Genomic DNA, 12,744 nt, shown 5'->3' with positions numbered 1-12,744 from the left:
ATTTAATGAAATTTGTTTGTTTCTTACGTGTATTTTCTTCCAATAGCTGGTGGTATGGCATTCAGATTATTCCATCCAAGCATAGAACTCAAATCAAACTCCATTTCGATTTGAGTTCTATGATCCAAGGCACTTAACACCATTTTAATGCTCCATACATGACTTGCAGAAAATGGTAAGAGAAGTCATCAAATTCTAGATTAGACCAGTAAAATGCACCGATGGAATTAACGAAATAAACGAAACGTGTAGAATAGGATAAAACATTTATTGAAATATATAGAAAAAGAGATAATTTATAAATCCTCGTAAAATGTATGTAATCCATTCAGTTTTATATGTCATGGATTTGTCAATGATGTAAACATAATAACATAATGGTTAGTTTTATACGAACATAATTACATTATGTTTTAACGCAGTAGTTAACAATTCTATTAATATTCCAGTATCGTTTTTATACAATAGAAATACAACTACAGTGTAGTACCGATACTGACCTTACAAACATTTCGGCCCCTTAGGCAATTCGAACCCAGGAGCTCGTCACTTCTAATGGTGGCAGAACGTACTCGTTCCCAGATTCACAAAAATAAAGACGCCCCTTTTCCTCACACTTTCTCCGTCAGATGAAATGTACGCATTACTATTAATTACTAAAGATTACACGCTGGAAATAAGTTTTCCGATGCTACAATATTTTTTAACAGATGAAGAGAGCGTGAAACTCAACCTTTTTAAAAAAACCAAAAACGTCCCTTTTCCTCGGCAATTTCTGGAATGAGGATGTGCCCTATTGGTAAGTGAAGGGCTCGAGAATTTAACCCCAGCCCGTCCATACATTTTAAGCATAATGTACAAAGGAGTATAAATAGGGCATTTTAAACCCTACTCCCATCCGAAATCTTTAAAGTTAATTCTATGATAAAAGTATTTTACGTCGATAATTTCCGTTTCTCGATCGCGAACATGAAATTGAAAAGCAGTCGATGCCAGTCGTCGGGGACGTCAATGTAAGCCGCGTGGCCGGCCGATTTTATGACAAACGTCTCGTGTTGCGGCATCATTTGAAGGTTACCTTGACACTGTTCACCGAGGTCATGGTCGTTCTCACCTCGTATGATCATCGTCGGTACCTGAAATAATGAAAAAATAATCGTCAGAACAATCATCAAAATACCTGAATTCTTGATCCTTTTCCAACATGAAATATTTCAATGATAACCTAATATTTCAATGTCGCTTAAAAGCATTGAAATGCATACATGTACATCAGGGTGGCCACTTTTATTTGACTATTCTCCCTGACTATTCCCTGACACGCATGTTGTTTTCCCTGACTTGATCTGCTAAAAGAATACAATCAATTAGCAGTCAAATATGTACAGCATAGATGGAAACTGTTTAATTATACGCACAATCTAGAAATCTCAACGTATTACCCAGACTTTTCCCTGATTTTTAGCTCTTTCTTTTTACAAAATTCCCTGGCTTTTTCGAAAGGAAAGGAAATTCCCAGACTTTTTCCCTGATTTCATGGTAAGTGGCGACCCTGGTACACGCACTATTTATAAGCCACGCTCACACTATCACTAGTTAGTACGTTCTAATTTGGCCCAATCTAGAAGAGACCTTTTGCAGGTGTGAACGCTTGGTTCTTTTGAAATAGGAATGGACTAAGTTTAGAACGTTCTAAACATGTAATATGAAATTTAATGCAGATAAGAATGATGATGGTACGAAGTTTAAAGGTGTTTTCAAGGGGAAAATATTTTCTGGATGCCCACTACGTACAAAGCAGAGAAGTAAAAAGAAAATAAGATCATAAAGAAAAGGATGAATAACATTTCACTTGATGTGAAAAAAAAGAAAGATCATTACTAAAAACCACAAAACCACCTAGTCGGGGTAGGCTAACATTTACTACTTTGTCAAAAAGACAAAATCTAGCGCCATTTATATGGAGTAGTTTTGAGTTTGATAGTTGAGTTATTTGACCTGAGGATCGTTCCTGTTCACAAACTGGATTCAGTTTAGTAGTTCTCAGTAGTCAGTTAACTCTGAACTGTGGGACTGGGGAATCCTTGGTCTATAAAACAGGCCCCTGCCCGCGTTCTACGAAGGGTTTCTACAGAATCAAAACTTCCAAATTCAAATCCTTACTACAACAATACGAATCAGTTGATTTTATTCGCGTGTTTTTGAATAGTCGCTAGGAAACTACGAAGCAGACGATGCCATTCGTACGGTTTATTCAAATAACACGAATGTCGCGCGTTTTTCATGACGAAAACGCGACTGTTTCTCATATGTTTTAAGTTGCGTTGCGAAAGTTTGCCTAAATGTTTATCTCGTGATCCCCTCACTATCAGTGTAGGTACCTGTAATATGTTTTTAAACTATTCACAGTCTTGATGAATATCATTAACAGAAATCCACAATATCAATTCAAAACAACTGTTATTGTTTTTTCTTTAATTTTGAGTAAAATCCTTCTAGCCGATAACAAAAACAGATGTTTGAATTGATATCGTGGGTTTCTTTTAATTAAATGGTACCTTTAATAATCATTATCATCAAGCCGCGATCACACAAGCATTCTTGAACTGATCCAATTATGGCCCGACCAAAAACATCGGACCAGGCCTGTACCCAAATTTTAGTACAGGTCAAATTACTGCTAGTGAATGTTAACTGGTTCTGGAAGTGACTCGCCTCATTCTTGCCACAGCATCGTTTAGATAGCAGTTTAGTAACGAGAGAAAGTGGGCCACATTTGACTCGAGTAGAATATTTATGTGATCACGGCTATAGTCGACGTATCAAACAAAAATTGATGCGATATTAATAAAGAACGGTTTAAATTCAATAATAGTTAAACATCTGGCTCTAAGATACAGGTGTCTCCTCGATATTATTCTTTGTAAATGATGAGTCATTTTCTTTAATAAAACTTGTAATTGATGAGCAGTTTGTAGCTGGTGCCGTCTTCCTACTATAACAATACGTACAATAGCACAATAGACTCGTGTCTCATACAGTTCAGCTGAGACAACTTATAACATCATTCCATACATATCCATGGTACATCTATAGCGGTAACTGGTAAAGTACTACGAGATCAGTCTAGTATCTAGTTTCTGGTTGGTGTAACTGGTAAGATTGTCTTGGCATTCAGCTACAGGCTAACAAGGAGATATCTCATAGTGGCAACTAGCAAAGCACCAGTTATCTTTAACCAACTTATGAGCAACTGCCCCCCCGGCCAAAATTGGTCTCAGATTTTAATACAATGAACACTTAAATTTCTATAATAAAAACATATTCTATTGGCTATAGAATTAAAATGGACTTAAGAGCCTGGTTTTCAAAATCTAAACATCTTGAGGACTCGAGGCATATGGCTCTTGAACTTTGATATCTTGTCTAACTGAATCAGGTAATCACTGATTATTTAGTTGGATGAAAGTTCTACTCATCAAATTTTCGTTATTTCCTATTTCAACTTATACTTACCAATACTTTCTGATAGAAGAAATGTTTTTTGTATTCCGTTCCTACGATCGCTATAGGTACGAATCCACTCAGTTTTAAGTGTACATTCTCAGGACTCTTCAATATAAAAGGCATAGCGAACGATCCGGCCATCGATGGCGCCACCAATATTGGACGGGTTATACCCAGAGCCTCGATCAATTTCTCCACGTATGAGCCTTTATCGTATTTTCCGATGGCAGGGGAATTACCATAACCTGAAAATAGATATACATTTTTTTATGGATATGTGATATTATTTCCAGCAATGAGGACCCTGTGCAGTTGGTTATCTCACTAGATAGCGTGTATCAACAGGGCAGATTGATTTTAGCCCATATCAGAAATTAGATAAATTCTGTTCATGTATAGCACAAGTTTAATTCATTATTCGCTATTGAAAGAGAAATCGTGGTATTATTCTAAAACACGCTAGCAAACTACCTAGTGCTTCCTCGCTTGCCACAAGTGGAATCCTTGATTGCCACAGTCAAACGTAGAATCCTCATTGAAAGAGCAACTTGTCATATTTTGCAGCATTGTAAAGCAGTGCAATGCCGCATTGCTCCTTGCTACAAACAACAATGCGTATTATGGTCACACTAGGCCGATGTGCCATTGATATTTTGTCAGACATGATGAACTAACTTACTACCTGGAACATCGACGGCGAACACACGATGACCGAAAGTCGCTACCAGTTGAATCGTTCCGATTTTCTGCCAGTTTTCCGAAGAGAACGCGTTGCCGTGCAACAGTAATACCGCTGTTTTATCGCCTTGTTGTTCAGGTTCGCGTACGAACGTCTTCACATCCTGTAAAACATGAATCGTTGATCATTATCATCCAGTAAAATATGATTTTCAAGCTGGGCTGAAAAAAAAACAAACTATTACACCTAAAGGGGTATGAATCCTTTATGAACAGTCTTCTAAATGAAACAGGGGCTTAGATAGGCCTATATGGTATTTGAACATTTTTCTTCATATTTAAGGGTTTTACTTGACTCTCATAGAGAAAGACAGGGATTCATTCAGAATATTCAGTAAAAGAAACATGAATTAATTTCAAAGTCTCCAAACTCAAAACCACGGCAACACAAGGGCTGCGTCTGCTCCGGGTATTGAACTAGCAAAATTTACCTGTCCATCTAACTTGAAATCCACGGTTCGCGTGTGAATTTTAACATTTTTACTTTTCGCTATCATTTCCGCCGGCAGATCGATCATTTCGAAATCTTTCCACGACATCATCAACGGGTTTTTCCGGTGCCGCGCGACGATCGACGAATAGTTATAAATCAAGTAAACGATCAATGAACTCGAACATACGACGCACGCTAATGTGAATATCAGTCCTTTATGCCAACGCGCATTCCATACTCCACTAGTGGAATTGGTGCCGTTTTTACCCTGAAAAAATAAATAATTCTTAAAAACTTAAAGGTTCGTACAAATCAGGGAATTCACAACTCCACGATATTTCCCTGATTTCCCTGACCCCTTAACCAGAAATTCCCTGATTCCCTGATTCTATGAACATGAACTTAATTTTAACTTGCCCCTGAAAACCTACGTAATGCCTATTGAAATAAAAAAACCTGGATATAAGAACAAGTTTAGTTGGATATCCTAGCTCTCAGCTCAGTTCTCCTAATCGATGCATGATAGCAATAGCACAGGCTATATAGAATATGGAAATATAATGAACTTTGAAATTGGGTCAAAGTCTGATAGTTAACACTGAAAGCCTTATTCATATATCACATTTAACGACCTCATAAATCTAGGCTTCCTAAACTAAATATACAGTCTAACCGCTTAATCCGGATTGGCTTAATCCGTATTTTGGTCTAATTTGGACATTGCAGTCCAGATTTGTTCATTAATATGCGAGAAAATGACGTTTTATCCATATCTCCCGTAAACGGGATGAATTTTGTTGGTCCTAAATGATCCGAATTAAGCGGACTTCACTGCAGTTCTAAGACCTTTTCATCATCCGAATCATCATTTTTCTTATCCAACGCCTCATCTTTTTCCTTTTCATTGGCTTTAGAATGCGCAGCGGTATCCTTCGAATCCTCTTTTTCCACAACGCGTTTGCGAACACTGCCTCCTTGCTCGGCGGAGACCTCCGTCTTATCAACTTCTTCATTCATGTTCAAACGATTAATGTACAAGACTTTCTTTTCTCAGTATTTTAAATGCTTGGTGAGACATGTCTATTAAATACCGGCACGGGAAGACATCAATTTAATGTCGACATCTGTTGTTGATTTTCTCCAGTCACCAGACAACACGTGTCACCAGAGCCTTTCTATTAATAAAATTCTTCTCTCACTGACCTTTCACTGGCCTGCTGCTAAATAATCAATTTTCACAACACTTGCCAGCTCATCATCTCTACCCAATGATCAGCCAGTAATAATATCTAAATCATAGATTGTATTCCAAACATGATTTTCATGTAATATTTGATATATTTTCAAAATCATAAGTGATTTATTTTATCATACATTGAATTTTCTTGTTAGGCCTATATGAACTATATGATAAATTTATAAGAGCTATTTAGGGAAAAAATCTTATGGGTTACATACATCATCATCGCATGGATGGTCTACTAGAGAGGCTACCTGTAATTTTGTAATCTTTAGTAGGGAGGAGTTAGTCTAGTACCTAATGTCTATTTCAACCTGACTTGAGAGCATTCCGGGTGGCCTAGCTTGCTCATTTTTTATAGTACATACCTGATGAAGGTCTTATCAGGACCAGACAGGACAAGCAGTCGACCTAAATCATCATTTTTTAATCCATTTGAAACTGTATTGAAGGATATGCAAAAAGTCTTCACTGAAAGGGGTTAAATGAAGAGAAGTGACTCCATGATTTCAAAGTTTAACAATATGTCTCCATGCCTACCAATTGAAGTTTGGTACGAAGGCATGAAATGCTCTCAAGTCAGGTTGAAATGGACATTAGCCGTTGTTCCTGGTTGTACGGAACCGTAACAACGACTGGTATTCAGAATAGGGAGGAGTAAGTTGCATGATCAACATTAATTGCGACAGGGTGAGGTCGAGGAGAAAGCAAACTGGTTAAGATATTGCTGAGTAGAGCCTCAAACTGACGAATGCAGAGAACTGGTGTCTTGAGGAGTGCTTGAGAATGTAACCACTAAGTCGAGTCGCCAGTCGGGAGCGCGGGAGATTGGTATTTTTTATCCATCCTGGCTGCTGCTGCTGCTGCTGAAGACCACGAGCAGCTGATGAGTATATTTCATCATGGACTCTAGGTAAGAAAATACTGACCGAATTGACTTTCTTCATCGACAGATCATTCCCTGACACGAAAGATGTACGAGTTCAATTCACAAACAACCCGTCAACGATACACCATATAAAGTCTTCAAAATATCTAAATAAAGTATTGAATTGAATTTGAATTGATTACAATGTTTGATTGTGGAGGTAATTAATTCACGTGGCGCTTGGTTCGAATCCCAGTAAATGTATACATTCATGACATAAAGATATCCACTTTTTCAAAACATTAAGATGTTTTTCACTAATTTTCTAGACCTCTACACAGTGAATAATTTTTGGATTTAAACAGAAAAAACTTCCCGCCTTCGTCTACCTGGAAAATATATAAGATACGAGTTTATTTCCACTTTTGTTTTATAAGCTTATTTCTAAAAATCTCATAACCAAAAAATTCGCCCGCCCTCATGTCCGGCGCCGGCGAGGGAGGTTTGGATGAGAAACAAAGTATCAACTTTGAGGGGCCTAATTTACTCCTGGTCGAATCACGGCGGCGGCTAAATTCGGAGAGGGAAGCTGTTGGGAATCAAGTCATTTATTTCATGCAATCATGGCCTTTAAAGTTCCACGATATTGTATAGCTGGCGCGTATTCAACCCAGTGGAACCTTCTATAAGCTCTCATTGTAAATCTATTCAACAATAGAGACACAATTGCGGCTTTTCAGAGTTGTTGATATCATTTATACGCGCTATTGAATACGTCACCGGCTGACCACGGTGTACATAAGCATAGACCATTCACCTCGGCTAACTCACACTGTGAACATGCTACCGTGGATTCTCCTCCTGGCGATTTTCGCTGCGCTCCTGCTCCTGTTCCTGCTTCCTGAGGAACGACGTCTTTATGTTTTATGTGTTACTGTTCGTCTCTGTGCTGTCCTGTACTGTTCCGTGTTAATTAATGCGTTCTATTTTTCAGGGTTTAATCCGTTTTATTTTTCAGGGCCGATTTCTCTGTCGAATTTCAACGTTTGCTGGAACAAAACTAATGTCCGAAAGCGTCAGCTCTCCTTTGCCGGTAACGTGTCGAGGATGTCAGACAAAGAGTCGGTCAGGAAATTCTGCCCTCTACACGCCCTCATACGGAACACGAAAACCAGGATGACGAGGCCTCACTGCCCCCACCTATCTACAAAGTGTGCTGAGTGATGTCAATGACGGGCATATTTGCGGGATTGCGCGGGATACAAATGGAGCGGTTATACTGGATTGTCACGCTACTAGCATTCATTGTGTCCTTGTGACCGCCCGGATGAGGGATGATTCTACTGTCACGCTCTTTGTTTCTGGTATTCTGAGTCGGCTGAGGGATGATTCTACTGTCACGCTCTTTGATTTCTAGTTTGAGTGCTAGTTTTCATTGTGTCCTTGTGACAACCTCGGTCAGTGGATGAAGTCTCTCGTCGGCTTGTGAGTGCTAGTTTCATTGTGTCCTTGTGACAACCTCGGTCAGTGGATGAAGTCTCTTGTCACGCTTTTGGGTGCTAGTTGAGATCCTGAATCTCAACCCGGTCAAGCTGGTTGTACTGCGCTATTTGTGTTTCGTGCAATTTAACAGGTGTGTCAGTTACTGACGTCGCCCAGTACATCCTGCAGTTAGATGGGGAATGTGAGGCGTTGTCATCCTGGTTTTCGCGTTCTGTGTGAGGGCGTGTAGAGGGCAGTATATTCCTGGCTGGCTCTTTGTCTGGTGTTCTCGGCATGTGACCGGCGACGGAGAGCTGTAAAGACATTATTTTTGTTCCGTACCAGGTTTTCATTGCTCTTCTCTTTTTTTTTCATTTCAGGACTCCCAAGATGAAGAAGAAGATGCTGAAGGCGACTACAGAAGATGGCGAAAAAAGAACACTGAACGCGGCAATATTGAAAGTTAAGTTGATACATGTGAAAATTACGATGTATGACACAGAAAGGATTGTGTAACTACAGAATATCGTTCTTTTACTCATTTCAGGTTAATCCGGAAAGGCCCATCTAAAATCTACCCACTAGAAGTGCCCACAAAAGACTCCATGTTGAATGAACCAAACACCGAAAGTCTGCCGCAACCAAACCTGGCAGTCTCATCCTGCATGGCAACAGGAATGCATACATACATAAAGCTAAGTTGATATTTCTGGGGTAGAATGCATAGGCACTGGAGAGGATAGAGACACTGGTCAAGCTCACCATCTCCGCACTACTTTGTTGAAGCTCTATGGCCGGTATATTGTTAAAAGTAAATTGAAATATAGCTAGGGCAATGATTGCTTGAATATTTACAATATTGGACGAAATGATTGAGTGATGGACTGCAGGTCTTTTAGAAATTGTGATTAGGTCTCAGCACTTTGATAAATCTAGAATAAAGAAAGCTGTAATTAATTCAAGTCATTCCCCAGAGCCATACTCTGTGCCTTGTTTTAATCATCATATATATAGCTAGGAAAAATTGCTCATTAACCAATGGCTTAGATATCTACAATTAAGATGAATTTAATATTTCATGTAAGATCAAAAACTATTTATTGCTATGTATGAAATAATATATATGTGATACAGGTCCATTATAAATATCATTAAACTGACAATTTAGATATAGCTGATGTATGTATATTTGAGCATATCTTTATGATAAGTGAATCAGGCTCTTTGACTGATCAGTATTTATATCTCCAACTGCCGTACTTACGGCGACTGGTCATGCTCTTCAATATTGCCAAAATTTACCAAAACCTTACTGATTCAAATGATATCTAAAAGCCATACTGTGTGTCAAGTGACGCATAATAGATATAGTTTATTAATTGACAATTAGAATATAGCTTGAATTACTCATTAACGTATTACTTAGATATCTACAATTACCGGTAAGGTAAATTCAGTATGTTATATGAAATTATTTTTAATTCAGGTCCATGGACATTTAAAGCTGATGCATGCGTATCTGAGCACATTTATTTTTCTGTATCTAAAGTGAACCTATTGTGTCTTCATACAGCTGTATTAGTTCTGATACATATTGCCAAAATCATTTCACGCAGATTGACTTCCAATCGAAGGGTGATAAAACAAATCTGTGCACAAATACATTCGTGAATTTGGAAGGGGGAATATTTCAATTTCACTGTGTATGTCAGATCGAAAGCCTTATTTTGACGGGATATCCTAAACTTAGGTCTTATTCCTCTTGCTAATAGCTCTTTTTTACTAACCCCTCTCCTTCAATCTATATTCCAGCATCATGACTCGCACCGCACCAGGGAGGTCCAGTCATAACAAAGTCTTTCGGTCCTTATACACAGTGTACTGTAAAAGGGAAATAAAGATTATATAGCAATTTGGCTATGAGAATTTCTAATTTACCACTAAAAATGTGCTTTTATCTTAAGTTCTGATGAATTCAAATAGTGATGAATTCAACTGACAATTAAAATGCAGCTAGTATGATTACTAATTAACGGATTGCTTTAGATATCTAGAAGATTGATTAAAATCAATTCAATATAATTAATATAAGTGAAAATTATTCAAAAAATAGTGCAGTGGATGAGACGACTGTATCGTGCAATGTCGTCTGCGTCTAACTGGGCCACATATGTGTAGGATCTGTTGAATCAGTTAGGTTTTGGGGAATTCTGGATCAAACTAGGTATCGAAAGCTCTCATGCAAAATTAGCAGTTTGAAATAGTGATCAATCCAAATTTGTTCCGGATCAGAAATTCATCTCGTGTAGAAATTTCAAGCCCCGTATAAAATATTGTCCCAGATAATTTAAATCATAGAGGAGATTAGATGACTGATTAGGTATCTACGATGAAGATTAATTCAGTATCTTCATCTCAAAAGTGCTCAAAGCTAAACCATAGGGGTTGATAAGACAATTGTATAAATTAATATTGTGTGATTTTAAAAGAATACAGGAAGTGTAACTCTGGCTCTTGCGCGAAGGATTTATTGAATCTTTAAAAAGACTTTGCTGAATTCTGGATTTATCAAGGTGTGGGAATGATTCAAAGTTTCTTATGTCTAAATCTCGATGAATTGAAATAGGCAGAAAAAAGTTAACCTTGTAATATAGATATCCAAAATCTAGACGTATTCAAAAAGGCAGAAAAAAAAGTTAACCTTGTAATATAGATATCCAAAATCTCGATGTAATAAAATTAGGCCGAAAAAAGAAGTTAACATTGTAATATAGATCCAAAATCTAGATGTATTCAAATAGGCAGAAAAGAAAGTTATAAAGCAATATAGATATCCAAAATCTAGATGTAATAAATTAGGCAGAAAAAAAAGTTAACCTTGTAATATAGATATCCAAAATCTCGATGTATTGAAATAGGCAGAAAAAAAAATTAACCTTGTAATATAGATATCCAAAATCTCAAATGTATTCAAATGGGCAGAAAAAAAGGTAACCTTGTAATATAGATATACCAGATATCCAGATGTATAAACAATTAAGCAGGAGCAGCTGAGACAATGCGTATCTTATAAACACTTATTCAGGAGCAGCACAGACAATGTGTATCTTATAAACACTTATTCAGGAGCAGCACAGACAATGCACATCTTATAATCACTTATTCAGGAGCAGCAAGGCATGAAAAAAGTAAACCTCGTGATATAGCTATACAAAAAATCTCGATGTATAAATTAGGCAGAAAAAAAGTTAACCTTGTAATATAGATATCCAAAATCTCGATGTAATAAATTAGGCAGAAAAAAAAAATTAACCTTGTAATATAGATATCCAAAATCTAGATGTATTGAAATAGGCAGAAGAAAAGTTAACCTTGTAATATAGATATCCAAAATCTCGATGTAATAAATTAGGCAGAAAAAAAATTTAACCTTGTAATATAGATATCCAAAATCTAGATGTATTGAAATAGGCAGAAAAAAAAATTAACCTTGTAATATAGATATCCAAAATCTAGATGTATTGAAATAGGTAGAAAAAAAAATTAACCTTGTAATATAGATATCCATAATCTAGACGTATCCAAAAAGGCAGAAAAAAAAGTTAACCTTGTAATATAGATATCCAAAATCTCGATGTAATAAAATTAGGCCGAAAAAAGAAGTTAACATTGTAATATAGATCCAAAATCTAGATGTATTCAAATAGGCAGAAAGGAAAGTTATAAAGCAATATAGATATCCAAAATCTAGATGTAATAAATTAGGCAGAAAAAAAAGTTAACCTTGTAATATAGATATCCAAAATCTCGATGTATTGAAATAGGCAGAAAAAAAAATTAACCTTGTAATATAGATATCCAAAATCTCAAATGTATTCAAATGGGCAGAAAAAAAGGTAACCTTGTAATGTAGATATACCAGATATCCAGATGTATAAACAATTTAGCAGGAGCAGCTGAGACAATGCGTATCTTATAAACACTTATTCAGGAGCAGCACAGACAATGCACATCTTATAATCACTTATTCAGGAGCAGCAAGGCATGAAAAAAGTAAACCTCATGATATAGCTATCCAAAATCTCGATGTATAAATTAGGCAGAAAAAAAAGTTAACCTTGTAATATAGATATCCAAAATCTCAATGTATAAATTAGGCAGAAAAAAAGTAAACCTTGTAATATAGATATCCAAAATCTCGATGTAATAAATTTGGCAGAAAAAAAAAATTAACCTTGTAATATAGATATCCAAAATCTAGATGTATTGAAATAGGCAGAAAAAAAGTTAACCTTGTAATATAGATATCCAAAATCTAGATGTATTGAAATAGGCAGAAAAAAAAATTAACCTTGTAATATAGATATCCAAAATCTCGATGTATAAATTAGGCAGAAAAAAAGTTAACCTTGTAATATAGAAATCCAAAATCTCGATGTAATAAATTAGGCAGAAAAAAAATTAACCTTGTAATAT

General features: G+C 36.6%; 1 protein-coding gene across 3 annotated transcripts; it reads right to left on the bottom strand.

The window, feature by feature from the left end:
* Nucleotides 1–308: 308 nt before the first annotated feature.
* Nucleotides 309–6,963, bottom strand: LOC141908207 (putative protein-lysine deacylase ABHD14B). 3 transcript variants are annotated; one of them, XM_074798123.1, is made up of 5 exons: nt 6,848–6,963; nt 4,677–4,946; nt 4,187–4,349; nt 3,517–3,752; nt 309–1,136 (listed from the first exon to the last, which is right to left on the bottom strand). In XM_074798123.1, exons 1-5 carry the CDS (start codon nt 6,863–6,865, stop codon nt 936–938), a joined length of 888 nt encoding a protein of 295 aa, XP_074654224.1. In that variant the 5' UTR covers nt 6,866–6,963; the 3' UTR covers nt 309–935. The 3 variants fall into 3 exon arrangements, with proteins under 3 accessions (XP_074654224.1, XP_074654222.1, XP_074654223.1); XM_074798121.1 differs by lacking the exon at nt 6,848–6,963 and adding an exon at nt 5,525–5,824; XM_074798122.1 differs by lacking the exon at nt 6,848–6,963 and adding an exon at nt 5,525–5,818 and having other exon boundaries at nt 4,190–4,349.
* Between the last annotated feature and the right edge of the window lie 5,781 nt (nt 6,964–12,744).

The sequence above is a fragment of the Tubulanus polymorphus genome, chromosome 7 (genome assembly GCF_964204645.1).
Source record: "Tubulanus polymorphus chromosome 7, tnTubPoly1.2, whole genome shotgun sequence".
Taxonomy (NCBI): Eukaryota; Metazoa; Nemertea; class Palaeonemertea; order Tubulaniformes; family Tubulanidae; genus Tubulanus; species Tubulanus polymorphus.
Note: the sequence above shows the minus strand (reverse complement) of the source record. Positions and strands in the feature narration are given on the sequence as shown.